Source organism: Drepanopeziza brunnea, assembly GCF_022702325.1.
Source record: "Drepanopeziza brunnea f. sp. 'multigermtubi' strain 214-2 chromosome Unknown ctg1, whole genome shotgun sequence".
Lineage (NCBI taxonomy): Eukaryota > Fungi > Ascomycota > Leotiomycetes > Helotiales > Drepanopezizaceae > Drepanopeziza > Drepanopeziza brunnea.
In genome coordinates, this window is record NW_027094064.1 from 3,316,282 (window position 1) to 3,338,605 (window position 22,324).

Sequence of the window (22,324 nt, forward strand, 5' to 3'; positions counted from 1 at the left end):
AGAGTCTTTTGCGAAGTCTATACCTTCGAATACGCCAAATACCTTAAGCTAGCTACGAAGGGCTTTACAATAGTAATGATCCGTTCCAATCTGTATCGATTCATCGAAGCCTTTTAAACTAACGCCCTTAACAACTTTATGCTTTACTCGAGCAACTAATCGATGTTCGCCACTAAGACCAAAGACAATACTTTAGCTAAGAGAATATCTAGCTTAAGCTTTTCTAAGTTCAAAGCTAAGCCGATGTCCTTTAACAAGCTGAACTAAAGCACTAGCCTGATAGGCACCGCTTAGAAGAACAGCTCTTTTAACATCATAAATGCAAGTGGCTATACGAAAGTTTGGCTTATGTTAAGAGCTTCTTTCTTAAACAATAAGCACGGCAACCAAACTTTTTTCATTATTATAAACAAAGAGATCTAGATATACCTCTACCACTTTCGGATTAGTAACTCAAAAGGAGCCCCGACTAGTGCACTTTCTAATATAATGCACTCCTTGACCTAGCAAGTCCTCCGAAGCTATTATAGGCTGTACCTTGCCGCTTTGCTCAATCGCCGAAACGGAAACTACAAGCTTATCGCTTACTCGGAACCCTTTTAGCTCCTTGAATGCAACAATAGTGCTCGAGTGATTGCGACTAAACACGACGCTAACACTAAACGACTCGTGAACCGTAGTTTACGAGTAGAAGACAGAGTTTTAAACTACCACTTAATGCTTTACGGCGTGAAAACTCAGATCGGAAGCTTGGCTATTTAGCTTTAAAGCCACACTTACGACACTACGCCTAAAAAGACCGCTAGATAAAAAGCTTTTAAACCTAAGTCGAAGACCTTAGATGCTCTTAAGAACATTGCGCCGCGCTAACCTCTCGCTATAATCAGTGATCTCGCCACTTTTATATTCGTCATCACGAAACAAAGTGTTTTCTTAGACATAGACGCTTTCTAAAATGCCCTTTGCGGATGGGCTATCTTCTTTAACAACTACACCGCTTTGCTAAACGATAGTATACTAGAAAATAAAGTCAGCTTTGCAAAGCACGCTTGCATTATCGTCTTAAGACGCATGCCGCTAACCTTTCGGTAAAGAGTCATCAATGAATCAAGCTAGCCCTTCGCCGCTATAATCCAACTAGACTACGTTAATTTCGTGTTAAAAGCCTTGATCGAAAGAATAGATTAAAACGAACCTCGAATGATAAAAGAATTAACCGCTATCTTTATTATATCCCGGACTTAATTTCAAGAACACTTTATCAAGCATAAGAAGAAGTTGTTTTCGGCATTTAAAAAAGGATTTGCTATTATCTTAGATGCTAAAGCCAAGACTTACGAAGCCAAGTCCTTTTCTAAGAGCAAGAGCCGCCGAGCTAACGACCTTATAGACGCCGATAAGTTGAAGGATTTTAAAAAGAGCTTGCGATCGATTGAGTTGTCTTTTAACGACTCCGATTTAAGTGTAAAGATCACTTTAAAAAGTGCGAAATCCACTCGTAAACTACGGTTCACGGGCCAAATCGACGATCCTAAAGCATCATCTTCTCAGCCGGAATCCTTAAACCGCGCATTCGATAAGGCTATAGAAGCTTTAGCTGACTTGCCTAAAGACGAAGATGACCCAACTAATGGCTTTAGACCTTATTCTGGCCTCGCTGACCTTCCGTCGGCCAAGTTCACACTTATCAACGATGCTACTAACAAGCGCAAGAACGACACGCGCTCCTTTACTCTTAAAGATACTGCTGCTGGCACGTCATCGTCCAATGCTAGCCTTGCTAAGAGAAGAAGACCCTCCCAGCCTGAAGAGAACGAAAGAGTTGAGGACGTAAGCACGGAAAGAGATCATAAAGAAGCTGCCGAAGCGTAATTTAGTAGTTTGGATGTTTGGAGTTTAGAGACAAGATACTCCTCTTTTTTGTACACTAGATTTTTTCTTTCTGCTACACCCCCTTTTTCTTCTTGCTTGATGATAGGCGGGGGCGCCTACCTATTCTATAAGGGGACGGATATAAACACCCTGCCTAATAGGGTACCTGCCATGGCCATTAAGGCTATACTAGACGGACCCATCTTCTATAAGAGGGCATACATCTTTTAGCTAGAACAATCAACGAGCTTTCCACCCATCTTTTCTGACTCTTCCTTGTGAGACCATGAGGTCTAGCCTCAGAGCCAGGCTTCTATACGGCACATCTTTTTGGGTGCTTCTACAATAACTTTATGCTTTACTCGAGCAATTAATCGATGTTCGCTATTAAGATTAAAAGCAGTACTTTAATTAAAAGAATGTTTAGCTTAAGCTCTTTTAAATTTAAAGCTAAGCCGATATCTTTTAATAAGCTGAACTAGAGCATTAGTTTAATAAGCACCGCTTAAAAGAACAGCCTTTTTAATATTATAGATGCGAATAGCTATATTAAAGTTTAGCTTATATTAAAAGCTTCTTTTTTAGACGATAAGCACGGCAATTAGACTTTCTTTATTATTATAAATAAAGAGATCTAAATATACTTATACTACTTTCGGATTAATAATTTAAAAAGAGCTTCGACTAATGCATTCTTTAATATAATGCACTCTTTAACTTAGCAAGTCCTTCGAAGTTATTATAAGTTATACTTTGCCGCTTTGCTTAATCGTTAAAACGAAAACTATAAGCTTATCGCTTATTCGAAACCTTTTTAATTTTTTAAATGTAATAATAATGCTCGAATGATTGCTATTAAGCACGACGCTAATACTAAACGACTCGTAAACCGTAGTTTACGAATAAAAGATAAAGTTTTAGATTATTACTTAATGCTTTATAACGTAAACAATTAAATCGAAAGCTTAATTATTTAGCTTAAAAGCTATACTTACGATACAACTTTTAAAAAGACTACTAAATAAAAAGCTTTTAAACTTAAGTCGAAGACTTTAAATGCTTTTAAGAATATTACGCTACGCTAACCTTTCGTTATAATTAATGATCTCGCTACTTTTATATTCGTTATTACGAAATAAAGTGTTTTCTTAAATATAAACGCTTTTTAGAATTCGCTTTACGAATAAACAATTTTCTTTAATAATTATACCGCTTTGCTAAACGATAGTATTTTAAAAAATGAAGTTAGCTTTGCAAAGCACGCTTATACGATCGTCTTAAGACGCATGCCGTTAACTTTTCGATAAAAAGTTATTAATAAATTAAATTAACTTTTCGCTATTATAATTTAGTTAAATTACGTTAATTACGTATCGAAAGCTTTAATCGAAAGAATAAATTAAAACGAACTTCGAGTAATAAAAGAATTAATTGCTATCTTTGCTATATCTCGGATTTAGTTTTAAAAACACTTTATTAAGCATAAGAAAAAGTTGTTTTCGGTATTTGAAAAGAGATTTGCTATTGTCTTAAATGCTAAAGCTAAGACTTACGAAGCTAAGTCTTTTTTTAAAAGCAAAAGCCGCCGAGCTAACGATTTTATAAACGCCGATAAGTTGAAAAATTTTAAAAAAAGCATGCGATCGATTAAGTTGTTTTTTAACGACTTTAATTCGAGTATAAAAATCAATCTAGAAAGTGCGAAATCTATTCGTAAACTACGGTTCACAAGTTAAATCAGCAATCTTAAAGCATTATCTTTTTAACCGGAATCTTTAAACCGCGTATTCGATAAAGCTATAAAAGCTTTAGATAATTTGCTTAAAAACGAAAACGGCTTAATTAATAGCTTTAAACTTTATTTTAACTTTGCTAACTTTTCGTCGGCTAAGTTTACATTTATTAACGATGCTACCGGTAATAAACGCAAGAACGATACGCGCTCTTTCATTTTTAAAGATGCTGCTGCTAGCACGTTATTATTTAATGCTAGCTTAGCTAAAAGAAGAAGACCTTTTTAACTTAAAAAAAACGAAGGAGTTAAGGACGTAAGTACGAAAAGAGATCATAAAGAAGCTGCTAAAGAATAGTTTAAACGTTTAAAGTTTAAAGATAAAATACTTTTCTTTTTTTATATATTAGATTTTTTTCTTTTTTTTTACACCTTCTTTTTTTCTTTTTGCTTAATAATAAGCGAAGGCGCTTACTTATTCTATAAAAGGACGGATATAAACACCTTGTTTAATAAGGTACTTGCTATAGCTATTAAAGCCATACTAGACGGACTTAGCTTTTATAAAAAAGCATACATCTCTTAGCTAGAACAATTAACGAGCTTTCTACCTATCTTTTTTAGCACTTTTTTGTAAGACCATAAGGTCTAGCCTTAGTGTCAGGCTTCTGTATGACACGCTTTTTTTGGTGCTTCTACAGTGAAAGCAAAAGCTTAAAAATCTTTTAACTTTAATAACGTTTTCGAAGGTTTTTTAATTATTAATTTTAATAACTTTATCCGCAACGAGTTCTCGACCTTTCGAATTGCATACGAATCTTATTATATTTATTTTATCTCGGCAAAATTATAATTTTTCTTCGATCGTAACTTTAGCGCGCTTAATCCGTTTTAAAGTTTTATCGATATTTTAAATATATTCGAGCACGAATCAGCGTATACTAAGCTGCTCCATAGGGCCCCATGGGGCCCCATGGAAATTCGAGTCCTCCCCACGGGGAAACCCACGAGGGGTATAAAAATCGGCCCTCCCCATAAGGAAACCCTATAAGGGGTAGGGTTTCCCCATAGAGTTTCTATATATATATATATATATTCATATCACGTAGCCTCGCTTAATAGGTTAAGCGTTAAGAAGTTTACTAGACACGTGCAAAAGAGCACGTGCAAAGCTAAACTGCATAACAGATTTACTAATCGATTTATTAATCATATTTACTAATCATATTTACTAATCGATTTACTAATTATATTTACTAATCATATTTATTAATCGATTTACTAATCATATTTACTAATCACATTTACTAATTATATTTACTAATCATATTTACTAATCATATTTACTAATCGATTTACTAATTATATTTACTAATCACATTTACTAATCATATTTACTAATCATATTTACTAATCATATTTACTAATCATATTTACTAATCGATTTACTAATCACATTTACTAATCATATTTACTAATCACATTTACTAATTATATTTACTAATCATATTTACTAATCATATTTACTAATCATATTTACTAATTATACCTTAAAGGCAGGTAGGGGGTCATTTAAACCGTCAGCTAACAATCCGATGACAGTCTTTTTAAGAGACGATTCTAAGAGGTTGGCATAGCTAGTGGATAACCTTAGGCCGATACTTAAAATTAAATAGAATTTGAAAACAAATGATTTAAATTATTTAAATCGTAGCTAAAATAAAACTATTTCAATCGATTGAATCGTTTTTTATAAAAGCTCGTTTTTTTATAAAAAGATTATTACTAAAATAAGACGGTTTTAATCGATTAAATAATCATTTATAAAAGTCGGTCTTTTTATAAAAAGACCGTTTTAAGACCGTCTTGTGGCCGTCCTAAGGCCGTCCTAAGGCCGTCTCCGAACTTGAAACCGTCCCGGAAAACGTTGATTAATAAGCAAATAATTTTTTTTTTTCAATTACTTAGCAGTCTGTGACGACCTTAAGCGATTACCTGAAAGAACTTACGGGAGCGCGAGGGTTCATATAAGAGCTTAAGAGAATCTCAAAGTAATAACTTAAAATCAACAATTACTAAGTATAAAGGTCGAAGGTAGCTAAGGTCTATATATACGAAAGTAAAAGCGTTAAAGACTCGTAAACTATAGTTTATAAGTTAAAAGCGAAGAATAAAAAAATACGAAAAATACGAAAGAAAAAAAGAAAAAAGTAGCTTAGCTTATATAAAGTGCGTTTAAAAGACTTAGCGTATCGTCATACTACTTTTCCGTTCGAAAAAAGCTCGTCTTTAAGCGTTTATTTATTGCTTTATTATTGCTTAAGTAATCGTAATTATTAATACCGTTCGAATAAGCTTTAATCTATTCGAAAAGCTTCGCGAGAAAGCCGAAGAGCTTTTTATATTTTAAATAAAAATCACGTATTTTAAAAAAAGCGTATATAAAATCGAAAGCGGGGTATTAAGTAAAGTTAATATCGCGGCCGAGCTAAGAAGCGCGGTATTTAAAGTGCTTCTTAGTTTAGCGTACGGCTAAGATATTCTTTACTTCGTATTTGAGTTCGTTAATAATATTAATCGAGTTAAGTTTAAGAATAATTTAGCCGAAAGTAAAGTTATTAAAAGCTTTTCGTAGCCGTTCGAAGTAAAAGATTAAGTGAACTTTTATTAACTCGAAAAGCTTAAGTTTAAAGCTGTTATAAACGTTATCGATAACTTCGAACGGTCCGTTCGTAAAGTTATTAAGCTTTTTTAATAGTCGAAAGGTAAGGAACGAGCGCATATTCAATTAAACTTTATTATTAACGTCGAAGTTAATCGAGCGCTTTAATTTATTAGCTTGTTTAGCTATGCGGTCTTAAGCGCGCTAAAAGTGCTTTTTAACGAGGTTCTAAGCTTCGAAGTAACGGTTAGCGTAAGCGCGAGCTTCGTTTTAATTAAGCTTGCGAAAAAAGGTTTAATCGTTAGATCGTTTTAAGCTTTAATTCTAAGTGGTTCGAAAAGCGTAGCCGTAAATTACTTTAAAAAGAAAAAGACCGCCGAAAGAATCGTAAAAGAGCGTCAATTAAGCGAAGTCTATTATAAAAAAAAACTCGCTTTAATCGTCTTAATAATAGCTTACGAAAAGACGGAAGCGCTTTTGCAAGTATTAATTATAGATTTCGGTTTAACCGTTAGTCTTAAAGTATACGGCGGTATTAAAAGTCAATTTAATATCGAAGATCTTATTAAATTCTTTCTAAAACTCGGACTAGTATTAAAGTCTTTTATTAAAAGTCAATATTAAAAAAGCTTTAAAATACTTATAAATATAATAGATATAAAGCTTAGCGAGGCTTTTAACGTCGATAGACTTATAATAAAAGATCGAGATTACTTGCTTAAAGAAGCGGTCGATTATTATAAAGACGTTATCGTAGCCGTATTTGTCTTTATTAAAGCTATAAAAATTTATAATAACGTGCTTTTAAAAGCGCGAAAAAATCAAGAAAAGTTAAAGCAAATTAAGTTTTTTATCGCGAAGCATTAAAGCTCGTTTATAAGCGTAGCAATTGCGGCAATATTAATTAACGAATCTAGCTATACCGTGCTAGTATTATTATATTACAAAGAACTTATAAGTTTTGCGAAAGCTAAAGTATACCGTAAATACTTAATTATAAACTTTTCGAACGAATAACGAGCGCAAATTTTAAACGTCGAGAATTAATAAGCGGCCGTTATAAAGTAGCAAATCGCTTTTTATAATAAGTTTAACTCGTAAACCGTAGTTCACGAATAAAGACTTAGCTTTAAAAGCTTAAATTCGAAATGCTATAAAATTAAAAGCGGTTCGATTAGCTTTTAAGACTTAATTAATAATTCGGAATATCGATAAGAGCTCCGCGATCTCTTCGATAATAACGGCGGTTTTTAAAAGCGTAAGTTAGCGTAGTTCTTCGATTAAAAGTCGTAAGTCAACGTTATCGGCGCGAAGCAGCGTTTATAAGCGTTAAATGCGCTTAAAGCTATTTTAAAAAAAGAGCTTTTCGATGCGACGTATTAGCGCGTTAGCTAAAAAGTTGTTTTTATTTAATTTATACGTAATAATAAATTTATAATCGGAAAAAAGCTTTGCTTAGCGTGCTTAACGAACGTTAAAAGTCTTAAAAGTTATAAAGTACTTTAAAGCTTTATAATCGATGATTATTTAAACTTAATAAAAAAAGCCGGCGAATTTAGCGCGGAAGTTATTAAAAAAGCGTATAATAGCTAATATCTTTTTATCGTAAACGACGTAATTAAGCTTAACGAAAGCTATAGTTTTAAAGTAATAAGCGACTAGTAACTAATCGGAACTATGCTTTTAAAAAAAGACTAAAGCGATTACGCCGTCGGAAGCGTTAGTCTTTAATATATAAAAAAGGTTTTAATTATAATGCTATAAGATTAGCGCAATAATTAAAGCAAGCTTTAAAAGGTCGAAGCTCTTTTAATATTAAGAATTAAATAAAAAAAGAATATTAGCTTTAATTAAATGTATTAAAAGCTTTGCGATTACGCCGTAATCTCGAATGAATCGGCGGTAAAAGTTATAAAATCTAAAAAAGCTTTAAACGCTTTTAACGGTTATAAAAAGCGCTTAATGCTTTATTATCGAAGTCTTATCCGGATTTACTTTTAAGCTTTCGATAAAAATAATAAAGCTTAAGTATTTTATTTTAATAATATTAAATTCGCACTTTTTAATATCAGCTTAAAAGCTAGCGTCGTCGAGTCGTTAAAGAACTTAGCGAACGTAATAAGCGTGCTTTAAAAAGTCGAAAGAATAGATTAAAATATTATTTAAATATGCCGTGCAAAAGATATTTAAAAAGTCGAAAAAGAGGTTATTTATATAACGTTAGTAAGTAACGAGTTTATTAATCAATTCGAATAAAAGAATCTTGCACTTGTAAGCACCGTAGCGTATTTTGAATATAATAAGCTTTTTTAAAGTTAAGTCTATTTGTATTTTATAAAAGGCTTGCCGAATATCGAGTTTCGTAAAGATTTTAGTTTTTAAAAAACGTACGAAAGTCTTATCGATTAAAAAGAAAAAGTATCGATTTTTACGAGTAAGGTTATTTAGCGCGCGGAAGTTAATATAAAAGCGGAAAGAACCGTTTTGCTTTTTAGCAAAAAAGATTAGAGCTGCAAATAGCGTTATTAAAAATTCGATAAAACCTTTATTAAGATTATCGATAAAGTAAGTTTTAATAAGCTTTAATTCGAAGATCAATATCTTATATAATAATAAGTATCGAAGCGCTTTTTCTTTTTTTTTAAGAAGCTCGATTTTATAATCGTAAAGCTTATATAATGCTAGCACGTTATTAGCGGCTTTAAAAAATACGTATGCGTAATCGAAGTACTCGAAAAGAATAAGAAAGTCGTTAATAAGCTTTAACAGTTCCGCTGCAAAGTCAATAACAAAGATAAAGCCGTTAATAAAGCGTATTAGCGTTGCTTAATAGTTAGCTTAAATAAAAGCAATCGTTTAACGCTTAAAGATTAAGCAATCGAGCTCGTAGAAAAACGTAAAGAATAGTTCTACGTCTTTTTAATAAGCGATTATATAAAAGGCGTGTTTAAAGACGCCGTTGATTTTAAAATTTCTATTGATTTTATGCTTAAATGTTTAACGAAAGCGTTTAATAAATAAAAAAGATTTTACGAAAGCGATATCGGTTAATATAAGCTTACGGTTTATTTAAAATATTAATTTAGCGTAGTCTTTAAAAAAAGTGTTTTTCGTAAAGCGAAAAAGTAATAGCTTTACGAAAAAGTAAATAAAAAAAAAAGTTTAACGATCTTAAAAAAAAAAGCGAAAAGAAAACGATTTTAAAAAGAAAAAGATGATTTTGCGATTATCGTTGCTATTTGATTTACTCGTAAATTATAATTTATAAATGAATTAGCGTCGTAAGCTTTTTAAAAGCGGTTTAAAGCTCGATTACGCTTATTAGCGTCGTATCAATAACGAGCGTTTACTTTACGCTGATTAAAGTATATAATCTTAATAAGTTTAACGTAAATAGCGATCGAAAGGTTAAAACGAAGCTAATAAAGCTTACGGCGAGCGCAATTAAAAAGAATCTAATGCTTAATTAACTATGCTCGTTCGAAGATCACGCTATAATTTTTAAAGTTAATAATAAGAAAAAAAGTAAAAAATTAAACGCGCTTATTAACCGTAAAATTAAGAAGTGCAAAATGTAAGATAATAGCTTTACAAGCTTTATTATATGATTTGATGAAGAATAAAGCCGAAAAAAATTAAATTAAAAGTTTAAAAAAAAAAGAAAGTGATTTAAGTAGCGCTAAGTTAATTAGCGCGTACTTATTAGCTCTTAAGTCGAGCAAAGCAAATACTTTATACGAAAAGCTATTCTTAATAAAAGTAACGGGTATAATTATAGCTTTATTATTAAAGAGCTTCGTAAAATCGAAGTATCGTATATCTCGAAGCTAGCTTAAGAAAAAGGCTTTGCTTAAGCTTCGACGTTTCTTTTATTATCGAAAGCGTTGAAGTTAATAAAAAAGAGCTCTTAATAATCTTTAAAAGCGTCGGAGTAAAGCTTATCGTTCGAGTCATCCGAATAAAAGCCGTATTTAAGTCTAGCGTCGTATTTTATTTCGTTAATTAAGTAATAGCGAAAAAGCTTCGGCGTATTCGAATCTTTACGAAACGATTTAAAAGTTTTAATCGCTAATTTAAAAGCGTTTCCGGAAAAAAAGAATTTATTAAATCGATTAAATCGATTTGCATTAGCGCTAAAGCTATTAAAAGTTTAACGTTAAAAAGTAAAAAAAGAAACGGAAGCTAAGTTACTTTAGCGGTTTTCGTAATAAGTGATTTACTTAATCGCTGTTTTTTAAGTCGAGCGAGATTCGTTACGAGCTTTATTATAAAAGTTTTTCGCGAATTAAGTATTATACTTAGCTTATAAAGCATTATAAAACTTTGCAAACGCGTATTAGCTAGCAGTTAATTGCTAAACGGCGGTTTAAAAGTTTTTAAAAATTATAATTTTAATAAATTTTAAATAAAGCTGATCGCGTAGCGTTTTAATAATTTTAAAACGCAAAACCTTACGTAATCGGTCTTCGTCTTTGATTTCGGCGATAGCGGCAAGCTTCGAGAAAACAAAGTAAAAGTTTTAAAATTGCTAGTTAAGCTTTATATAAAGTTTTTCGAACTTAATTAACGCTTTAGCTTTTTTAGTAAAGTCGTTTAAGAACTCGAAAACGATTTAAACGAATTCTAAAGCGGTTATAAAGTTGTTACGATCTATGATTAAAAAAGCTAAGAATAAGTAAGCTATTTTTTCGATTTAATCGAAGACGTAGTTTTTGCGCTAGCGTTTTATAAAAAAGTATTCTTTAAAAACTTTTAAATTGTCGAAAACGCGAGCTTGCTAATAACGTGCTCGATAGCTTACGCTATTTAAAAGCTTTTATTTAAGGTTAAAGATCCGCTCGATACGAGCGCGACTTTAAAAAGCTAAAGAAAAGGCTTTAAAAGTGTTAAACTTAATTAAAGTGCGAAAGTTGGTTAGCTTATAAAAAGAAAATAGTTTATTATCGTCGGCGAAAAAGCGGCGAAAGTTAGCGGTTTTATAAATAAAAAGAGTAATTTAAAAGACCGAAAGCTTATATAGTTCTTTGCTTTTAAAGTTATCTTCGAAAGACATTTAAAAAAGCTTTAACGAGCGTTTCGTAATTAGCAAGATCGCTTAAAGCTAATCTAATTTTTTTCGAGCTCGACGAGCTTTTTTTTTAGCTTTATCGGCGAAGGTTTTTTGCTCGCTAGCGCTTTTATCGAGCTCTTCGTTGCGGGTTTTTATGTTTGCGAAAAGCTTTTTAAGCTTAACGGCCTTTCGTTAAGACTAAAAGAAAACTTAGTATTAAGCTAAAGCTTTTTCGAAGTTAATAAAAGCCGAAGGATCATCTTTATCGTCTTGCTTACTAATAGCTTCTTTTTAAGTAAAAAGAATTATTAATTAAGCCGTGAAAAAAAAAGAAAAAGCTATTAAAGCAGCTTTAAGAAATGTACGAAAGATTTTGCTCGCGGAGCGAAGATTGCTGTGTTATATAAATGCTATCTTTTAAGTTATACTTAAAATAAGCTTTCTCGTGATCGTTAAAATCGTTTGAGTGTTTTAACGTTTAACTATTAAAGAATTCTAAAAAAAAAAAAATTATTAAAGCCGTTCCCGGCGAAGTAAAGTAGTTATTAATAATATGACGACCTTAAGCGATTACTTAAAGGAACTTACGAGAGCGCGAAGGTTTATATAAAAGCTTAAGAGAATTTTAAAGTAATAACTTAGAATCAACAACTACCGAGTGTAAAAGTTGAAAGTAGCTAAAGTCTATATATACGAAGGTAAAAGCGCTAAGGACTCGTAAACTATGGTTTATAAGTCAAAAGCGGAAAATAAAAGAATACGAAGAATACGAAGGAAAAAAGGAAGGAAGTAGCTTGGCGCATATGAGGTGCGTCCAAGAGACCTGGCGTGTCGTCACACTATTGCCGAAAGGGTTAAAAGGGTTCCAACCGAATTGGTATGAGGTAAGGAATTGTATCTATAGCGTTTGCTGCAATTGAGTAGGGTCTAAAGGAGGAGAAAGAGGAAGAGGTTGCTAGTCTAAAAAAAGAGGAGAAGGAGGTTGCTAGTTTAAAAGAGGAAAAGGAAAAGCAAGTATAGCTTTTTTTTTTGAACTCCATCTTTTTCTTTAAGTTTTTTAAGACTTATTGCGAGTCGGAGGTCCATTCGAGAGGTTTATCGTTTAAAAGGATATCTACGAATACCTTTTTATAAAGTATACTAATACTAATAAGCTTGATTAATACTCTATTTAAAAGTAGATATCGCTAAAGGTTTTTGCAGCAAATCCTCGTAGCTAATGCAAAGGTGTCTTGTATCTAGCTTTCGAAGTCTTCTTAAAACAACTCCTTTAAGTTGATTCTAAAGTATCGATAAATGTTTTCGTAATTGATAAGCATTAAAAAATTATAACTATTTACGATCTCCGTAGTGTTTTCTATGCTTGCAAGGTCGAATTTCCTCTTTTAAGCTTCCTCGTCGACTTTAAAGCCTATATGATCGGACATAAGTGATATGTTTTCGTATTAAGGGCGTGTAAAGAATGATTGTCTTAGAAAGGGTATCGTAAGAAGGTATCGTAAGAAGGGTGTAGTAAGGAGTGGTGGGTTTTTCGTAAAAGTGAGTGAGTGAGTGAGTGAGTGAGTAAGTGAATTTGCGTAATAAACGCAATTGAACAAGTATCGTTCTTAAGTTCGTAAGTTCGTAACGAAAATAAAAAGATCAGGTCCTCTTCTTAGCGCAAAAGTACTTTAAGGAGCAAGGCGATCTTCGTATTAGAAAAGTCGTTCTCTTTACTTAAGTAATTGCCTCTTTTAAGAGTTACTTTGCTGTTTATAGTTTGTAAAGTAAACTATTGATCAGTGTTAATATCACAAAGTGATGCAAAGTCCGAATACGTATTCGGGTTGTTCGAGTGGATTCAGTTTGTTTTGCATACATATCTAAATACGTAAGGTAATAGCTTCTTATAGCTACCGATGCAAACGGAAGGTACAAACAGATTCCTACGTGACTTGACTTGTTTGGCTGAGTTGACTCAGCTGAATGTAATCAACCAGGCTGACCGCTGGTTCAGCCTCTGATCAAGGTCTCAGTTCCAACATTAATTCCCTTTCTTTCTTTACTTCTTCCGGAAAAAGTTCAATAGATTTACATAGAATAAAAGTCTTGGCACGCTTAGAAATCCTGCAGATCCGTATAGAAAATTTCACGTAATTGGATGACTAATCACCACTACAACTACTGGAATTTATCTTGGGTCACCGTTAGTGACAATAACAATTGCTATAGTATAAAAGAATTTTCAATACACTCGAAAAATCCGCACTCGCTTCCGATCCGCAATCGCTTATACCGATTAAGACTGAAAGGATAAAAGGAGGCCCATCTAAGCGAGCCGACGATTATCAGCGAATGAAAATAATCGCCCTTTACCTTGAACGTTGACATACGAAAAATCCCGCCAGATCGGCATCAGCTCATTAGATCACTTACTAAATAACAATTACGGTCAAACAATAAGAAAATGATAAAAAAAAGAATGTGTATGCCCAGAACACATTTTTATATGGACGTGAGTGATAAATATAAAAATGCTTCTCTTTATCGTAAGCTAAAACAATGTAACGTAGCGAGAATATAGCTAAAAACTATTCCAAATAATCAAACGTTACTCGTCCGCTTCAGATATCTTAAGAGTCTCAGCCTTAATTTATATATCCAGTCTTTATGTACGGCTTCTTATCGTAGTTTAATAATCATATAACGGCGTAGCTTTACATTCCAGAAGCTGGATCGTTCGTTACTTAACTTAATAGCTTCTTGGCTAATCGGTGAACCCTTGAGGACCTTATTAATTATCTAGGTTCTAAAATATAATATATTAGAAGACGTAGATTTCCCATCAGATAGTATCTGCTTAAGGTTGTCGGCTTCGAAGTCCCTACATTGGTATCCTCAAGCGAGGCAAGGAAATCATGACCATGACTCTAAAGCAGCAGGATTCTTTCTCTGGCCGCGCTCATCACCAACAGGTGGTAAGCACGTCAGCAAGCTGCCTCCTCTTCCTGATCTACCATCCTCGCGGCCCAACATCCTCATCGTCCTACCCTAGGCGATATGCTCGAAGTTCTTGTATCTTCCTTACATCTCTCTCCGTGTCAACGCAGAGAAAGGAATGCTCCCGTCAGCAGCGCCGCGCGCGTGATGACGCTTCCGTCTGATACTTACGGCTCGCCGAGCTTCTCACACCATCGTGATCACGGAGCCTCGCCTCCTTCATCGATATCCCATCTTGCGATGACCGAGATCGTTACAGTTTCCAGCTTTCAGTGGCGCGCAAAACGGCACTCTGAGGTTCTCTGAATCTTCAATGGGATGGTGCCAGTCACTTACCCGGACGAAAGGTACCTCGGCCAAACGCCTAAAGCCTGTTCCTAGCTAACTCCCGTGTGCATTCCCGTGTGTGTATTCAGGGACGTTCGGGTGTTACTACGGGAGATCGACGACGGTGATATGATAGAAAGAGGAAGTGCCGGCGAAGAAATGATCTTTCCAAATCGTCTTGTTGGAAAATTTTAATAAAGGCGGCTTTCAGAAGTAGGGTCGGACCGCTGAGCTTATAGCTAAAGCGACGGATAGACTCGAACTCTTAGGTTGAGATGCAGATCTGTCACGGCAGTTTGGCCAATAGATAGTATATAGCAGCTCCAGCGTGGGAGATGGGGCTTTTGTAAACCAAACAATAGACACCAGCTTTACGCTGTTATCTAGAAGAAAGGGTTCGGCAATTTGTGCTTGGAGATTATATGCGAGGTCTTGGTTTTTTTTTCTCAAGGTATTGGGATTGAATAGAAAGGATCTGCAGAATGATTAAATCGATGCAGTGAGGTTATTATACAAGGAGGGCTATTGGTTACATGGAAGTACTTTTTCTGCCTGTTCCGAGGGCTGGTTGTTGGATCTCGAAGGGTTCAGTACGGCTTGTAAGATGTAGATATCATATGAAGTAACATCTCGTTGTGAGAGAACTAGAGCTTATGATAGATACACTTCACTCAGCCCCCCACTCCCAAAGAATCGATGAGAGAATCGACGAGAGTAGCTTTGGTGCAAGCTTGATTCGATATCACATACATCCCTGGCCGCAAAAGCCGTTTCGTTATGGACGAGGTTATCCCCTGTGCGTGTTCTAGGTAGGCTGGCGGAGCCGGTTCCGAGCAGAATTTACAATCGAGATCCTTACTCACTGATAACACATGCACAATCGATAATATTTTGATAGAGTGAGTCGGGTGTCATTTTGTGGCGAGAATTCCCTGAACCATCGAAACGAGGTGGGTAGATAGATAGCACATACACAGCATCGCCATCATGGAAATTTGGTCACTGGCCGCGGTGGGGAAACATTACATCATTCAACGAATCCCTAGGGATTTGCAAATAGGACTTGAGTCGTCTAGGATAGGGACTATCTGTATCTGTATCTACTACGTAGATTGAGAGGCTCCGATGCCTTAACGCGGAAGGAAGTTGAGGTAGGCAGGGGTACCTGGCGCGGAAAGAGAGCTAGCTGCACCTGCTACTACATACGTATGTGGGGGATTTTTATACCGGTATTCCTTCGTTTGGCTCTAAACTTGGATTGCTCGCCGTACCATTGATAATACAACTATGATATTCCCGCTACAGATATCTGACTTGGGTGCTCATCACAGTAGGGAGGGCTTCTGGCGCCGTAGAGGACTGTGCAGGTATACAGACAGAGTACGGGGTTCGGACTTGTCCAGCATAGAAAGTGAGAGAAAAGAAAAATTGGTTATAGCTTGATAGCAACAGTGATAGTATGACGTGGACTCTGATACAACTAGACCCGTAGGAGCAAAGAAACTTTTGGGTGCGTTGTTGGAAAGATCCGAGGTTAGCCGACTCCGTTCAATCGAGAGTCCATTCGTCTGTTGTGCAGTATAGAAATAGCAAAAACAAAACGAATCAAGCGGTGAGTGAGTAGTGGGGTATTGTAAGCGCTATATACCATAGCCCTTCGGAATCCTGGCGGACAAGTTCAACGATGATGATGGTCGGATCTCTCTCATCGTGTAGAGTTGCTCAGCTATCGAGATGTTTACCTATTACGGAAATCTCGTTTTTTTCCGAGCGTACATCCTCTTGAGCTGGCTGGCATTTGCTTTCTTCCCATGTTACTATTTCTGCACATGGCATAATTCTGCACTTTGTAGAATACGACCGCGCTTGTTTCTCCTTCTTATAAGCGTGCTGAAGTGATGCTGGGAACGGATGGCTAATCCAGGAGTGGAGCGCTCGGAGCCGGCCGACATGTAAAGGGTTGGGGGCGGAGTTGCTGCCCTGAAAGTTGTAGAATAAGAAGGAAACACTCTACGGGGAGGGAGGGCCCCTTAGAGGCAGTGTAGGAATTGAGTACTGTGAGAGTACAGAGTAGTGCTTCCAGGGCAAGTGTTTTGCGTCGCTGACCCAGGTTCATATCCGAGGATAAGAAGGGGACTTGTAACCTCGGCCATTCGCCCTGAAGAGCTTGAAGAGAGCTCTGTCGCTCCGATCCACCAAGCAGAGAACGGGTGGGGTGACATCAGTTTCTTGATCTCGTTGTATCAGTACAACGTGCTTACTACGTACGTAGTACGTAGTATATCCAGCATCGCGGTATCGCAGCATCGCAGCATCGCAGCATCGCAGCAGATCTCGCCGAAACTTTCCTGCGTTTCTGGCGCGGAGGCTCGGATTTGTCCACTGTGATACCGGTACGCCCACGTCAAAGGACTCCGTGAAAAGCTTGAGAGCCTGCCAGACGGGATACACCAGGGTTCCACCATGCATGGAGCGCGCGACGAGGCGCAACCGTTCGAGCGGTTACGTGGATGAGTGCGGCATTAATGTCTCGCAGGCTACAACTACCACGTACTACTACTACGTACTACGTACAACTATACCGGTAGTAGATACTGTACTACTGTACTGTACTATACCGGTATACTCTGTAACATCGATCCCGGAGTTCGGACCTCGAGCCATCGATTTACAGGGAGGCCATACTCTGTCTGTACTGTACGAGTTGCTTGACTGCCCCTGCTCGTCGGGGCGAGAGACGACATGGGGGCCGCTGGGCATGCCGGCAGCTGAACATTGCTTTGGCTTGGGCCACCGTGCACACGAAACGGAGAAGGGAGCAAAGAAATCGTAGGATCTGAACCTTGCCGTGATGAGAGAGCCGGGGAGATCTGAGAAGGAGTCTATACTCTGTACGGAGATCTTCTCGGATCTGGATTGTGCAAAGGGGACAGGGGAAGGGGAGGGCTGCATCACGGACCCTGGAGGCTTGCGTGGAAAAAGTCAATCGTGAGTCCGCGGCTTATGCATACTTTCGGTGAAGTACCTACGGTATGCACGTATTGTTTCCACGGCTAATCGTACTTACTGTACGTCAGATCAACTTGGCTGCTTTGCCTTTCGGCTATTGTCAACAGAAATAAATCAATACGTACAGTAAGATAACCGAGACAACTTGAACGACTGCCCTGCCCTGCCCTGCCCTGCCCGGCCCTGCCCGGCCCTGGCCTGCCGCGTCCGTTCGAGCAAGTGAAAAGTCAAGCTCACATCAGGGTCCTCTGCTCCAAATAGGAAATGAGAACTCAATCGAACGGGTCTACCTTTCCGTACTGTACGGCAGGGGGATAGCAGCGAAAACCACTACAGAGTATACTCCGTCCTCTACGAAGTACTGTATACACACCCGTCAGCTTCAAACTTTGCAAGACGCAAACGCAAGAACAATACACCTTTACAGCCCTACCTATAATCAACCAAACCCTGATCCTACCGAGGAGCCCGGCTTCCGAACAATCCAAAAAGTTGATATATAGTAGTACAACTATAGTACTACATACTACGTAGTAGTAGTTGTCTATACAATCCCGCGAGCGCCTTCGTCCGGTTCAAGACCTAGCCGGACCCGCTACAGCTGGTGCACGTCCTTGTCTTGGGTGCCTTCTTAGGCTTCGAGATTTGGGCGAACTAGCCCCAGCCGCCCCATGTGCCAGCCAGCGTTGGATTGACTCGGGGGCAGCGGCTCACCCTTTTCATAGCTGGGCCTTCGGAGTCGCTCGTCTATCATCCGGATGATGAGACGACGGGAAGAATCGCCATCCGCCCGGTGCTGGGAACGCCAACAATGCATGACAACATCACCATAATGGCTACTTGCATCAGCTGTTGGATACGGGGACTCCATGAGGTCCTCCATCCAAGTACTACGCACGTCGCGGCCATCGCTAAGTAGTAGTATACTACAGTAAAGCTTCAAAAGGAGCTCCTGCGCCTCCCCACAATATTAAGCTTCAAAAGCTCTTTAAGCTCTAATGCGAATTTGATTCGATAGACAGTCATAATCTACCACAGTTCAGCCTTAATCCAGTACAGCTAATTACCGCCCGAGTTTGGCTCAAGAGTTTTGAATCTCCACTTTGAACACCCTGGTTTCCTACCGTAACCCTCCGGCGGTAATTACTCTACGGTCGAATCAGAAACACAAATACTTTGTACTTACCGTAGCTTTGGCTTAGAGTTGTACTACGTCGCAGGCGTAAGTATTACCCCTCGAGGGTAGGGAAAACAGGGGGTTTAAAGTGGAAACTAAACTTTTAAGGCACCCTCGAGGGGTAATACTTAGGCCTGTACCGTGGTAACTGGATCCAGATTGATCACGAGGAGGGAAACTATACGTTACGTCAGATGACTTGCTTCTAGTTGTAATCGCAAGTTGTAGCTGCGAAGCACTTGGCCGAACGATAGGTATTATTCACGGGTCATTAAATCATAATTGTAGTTCGTTACGGAGTATTCGAGTGGTGGATTAGCTACTGCCGTGTGCGTTTTGGTACTCGGATGATAGAGCTCGCAACTTTCAAGGGTAAGACGAATTAAGAAAAAACATTAAAAAAATAAAAATCGGTGGTTAAACGAGCCGTTACTGGGATTGTTCTCGCAAAGTACTGTACGTACTCTCCCCCCTAAATACTGTAAATGTAATACCGGCTCTTTTGTGGGCCGATTCCAGGGGACACAGCAAGGGGTCGTAGTGGGGTCTACAAGGGCTTTAAGCCAATTGAAATAAAGGGCCGCTTAACTCTACTTATCCTTCGTCTTTGCCTCGAATCTTTCCTTTTGCTTAAAATTCTTATGTATACGACCCGTTCTCACACTATTAATAGCGATCGTAGAAACCCATCAGTGATGAGATTCACCGATCCCTCTACAGAAGAGCACCTTCTACGACTATTGCTCCTCCAATACCGAAAAAAAAAAAAAAAAATATCGACGTGTACGCTCGAAAGGAACTACTCTCTCTCTGAGAGAGATATTTTCTACTTATTGACAACGCTTGATCGATCTCGCTTGGAAAGGATACGAGAAATCATATCGGAGGCCTAAGACGCTCGGTATTCTTGATACTACTAGCTAGCTCTATATCGGATCTGTACACGAATCGTACGTACAGTAGCAGAGGCGTTGTCAAGCTGCCATCGATGCTCAAGGAGGGCCAACTCCACACTGGGTAGAATCTTAACCGATCGATCTTTGCTTTATTCCAATTGGCTTGCAACCCTTGTATACTCTATTACTGCTATTACCCCTTTCTATACCCCCCTGCTATACCCCTTGGAATCGGCCTGCAAAAGACCCAGTATTACTACTGTGCGTACTAGTAGTACTAGGGGGGAGTAGTGCAAGGCTGCTCCCCCCCCCCCCCCTTTCAAAAAGCTAAATAAAACGACCGGCAGTTACAGAGTAATACGTAGTACGTACGTACGTAGTAGTAGTAGTACTGTAAGTAATGCGCGGAAAGAACATGGGGGGTCTCGATGGTTCTTACGACATTGCTATTAGCGCATGTCACTAAAGCTCGGAGGACATTACTCTGCAGATTAGTCTTCTTTCCCTCTCGGTACCGAGTCGAAAGCATGAATCGCCGCTGAGGTACCGGTACCGACCGACGCCAACTGTCAGAAAGAATAAAAAGAAATTTGTACATATATTTATATATCTATATCTATATCTATATATATATATGTATATATATGCACAATGGGAAACGGGTGACTCAATTCTGTTCCGAGATGCGAGTGCCCGCTGATGAAGTGAGCACCAACTAACGCCCAACAGCCGACGACTGACGACTAAGTGCCGCGTCCCCTTTCGCTGGGCACTACCCGGGTGCCTGTAAGGCTACGTACGGTACGGTAGCTGTCGGGCTATCGAGTCTTGGGTTGCTGCTGCGCGTGCGCTGGTTATACCGACTTTTAAACGGACCTGCAAATGGACATGATCGACTTTTTTTTTTTTTTTTTGAAAAAAAAAAAAACCCATCACTCCTCTGTTACAATTGGCTATCTCTAAACATCATCTAAAATATTATCGCAATGGGAAAGACTTGGACGATTATAATAGATGATAAAGCCAGGTGCCAATATCAGGTTTTTTTTTTTTTTTTTTTTTTTTGTAAGCTGGATATTTTAGATGGAGAATCAATCACTCCAACGTCGATGCTCTGACATCACCCAGCCTGCGCAAGCCGCAAGCCATGACCGGTACTTACTCCATCTTGGCTGCGGCCGGTTCACACGGTAACGGGGCTCCTCCTCTTGGTTACCTACTGTACGTAGAGGACACGCGATGGCGTGCTCCCCCAAGCACTGGAGTGCTGCTCTCGACTCTCGCGAGGCCTTGGACCTAACCTGGCTGAGATGCGCCTCGATACGCCGTCGGGCTTTCAAGCCTTGCTCACCAGCACTGCACAGGCGCGACTGCCAAGCTGCCAGGCTGCTCGTAAAAAAAAGGGGGGGGAAGGGGGGCGCTGACTGACTGACGCTCTACCCTCTACGTACGAACTGCGGGCCCTAGCACCAGCTCTTGTTCTGACCCAGACGCTCGACCCATCCAGTGAGTGTACCGGTAATGCTTTAGCATGAGGGGCACGAACGCGTGAAGGCGGTGTAAGACGTATAGATACGACTATAATCCGACGTGCTGTTTCGACGGTCTGACCTCGCTTATCTATTAGTTTTTATTTTCATTTTCATTTTTTATTTTTTATTTTTTATTTTTTATTTTTTATTTTTTATTTTTTATTTTTTATTTTCCTACCCTCTCCAGTCTTCGAACCCTGCCTACTGCTGGCTAACCTCGCTCCGGGCCTCGACCCGTATCGTCCCCCCACGACTCGCATTCTAAGCTTGCGACAGCATAGCATCCCCTGCCTGCCTTGTTCTTTCAGTTCTTCACCTCGCCCCCGTCGTCAGCGCTGTACGTAGGTACTCGTACGGGAATACTGCTATCTGCTGCGCACTTAATAGTAGTTAGGCTCGCAGCGGGAAATACTCTCTCCACTTCTCTCTCTCTCTCTCTCTCTCTCTCTCTTTGAGCACAAGCCAAAAGCGATCTACCTTCTGATACCGAATTGGGGTTGAGAGAGCCTCGGTAAGCAGGTTACCTACCTACCTACCTAGCGGAGCAGGCAGGCCTTTGCCACATCCCGTTTGGAACGTGAACTCGCTTGGATGGAGAGTGGAGTGGAGGTGGCCTCACCCACCCTCCTCGCTGGGTGCGATAGCTCGTGGCCGACAGCTTCTCTGTCCTGTGGGCGCACGGGGGAAAGCGCACACACACACACACACACACACACACACACACACACACACAGGCTTTGCGAAGTAAGCTAAGTACGTAGTAGAAGGGATAAGTAGCAGCGCCGGGGCCCGCTCTCGTGCGATGATTTCTGACCCGGGGATTGTCATCTCCAGATCGAAAGTTTCTGATCTGATGCTGGGCGAGGCCCGGCTTGATTGGGGAGGGAGAGGAGGAAGCGTCAGGGTCGGGGTCGGGATCAGGGTAAGTGGGTTGCTATCAGATGTCATATCCTGGATCTTTTCTTGCGTGGAAAGGCAGGCGGGCAGACGGGCAGACGGGCAGACGGGCAGGGAACGTACTACTAACTTGGTAACACACGGGTGAGGATGGATGGATGGATGGATGGATGGCTAGGTAAAAGCTAAGG

General features: G+C 38.6%; 1 protein-coding gene across 1 annotated transcript; it reads left to right on the forward strand.

The window, feature by feature from the left end:
* Positions 1-17,473: 17,473 nt before the first annotated feature.
* Positions 17,474-17,766, forward strand: L3040_000511 (uncharacterized protein; the record flags this gene model as incomplete). The annotated part of the gene is made up of 2 exons (XM_066155185.1): positions 17,474-17,610; positions 17,700-17,766. The coding sequence occupies 2 exons, from the start codon at positions 17,474-17,476 to the stop codon at positions 17,764-17,766; spliced, it is 204 nt and encodes a 67-aa protein (XP_066013231.1).
* Between the last annotated feature and the right edge of the window lie 4,558 nt (positions 17,767-22,324).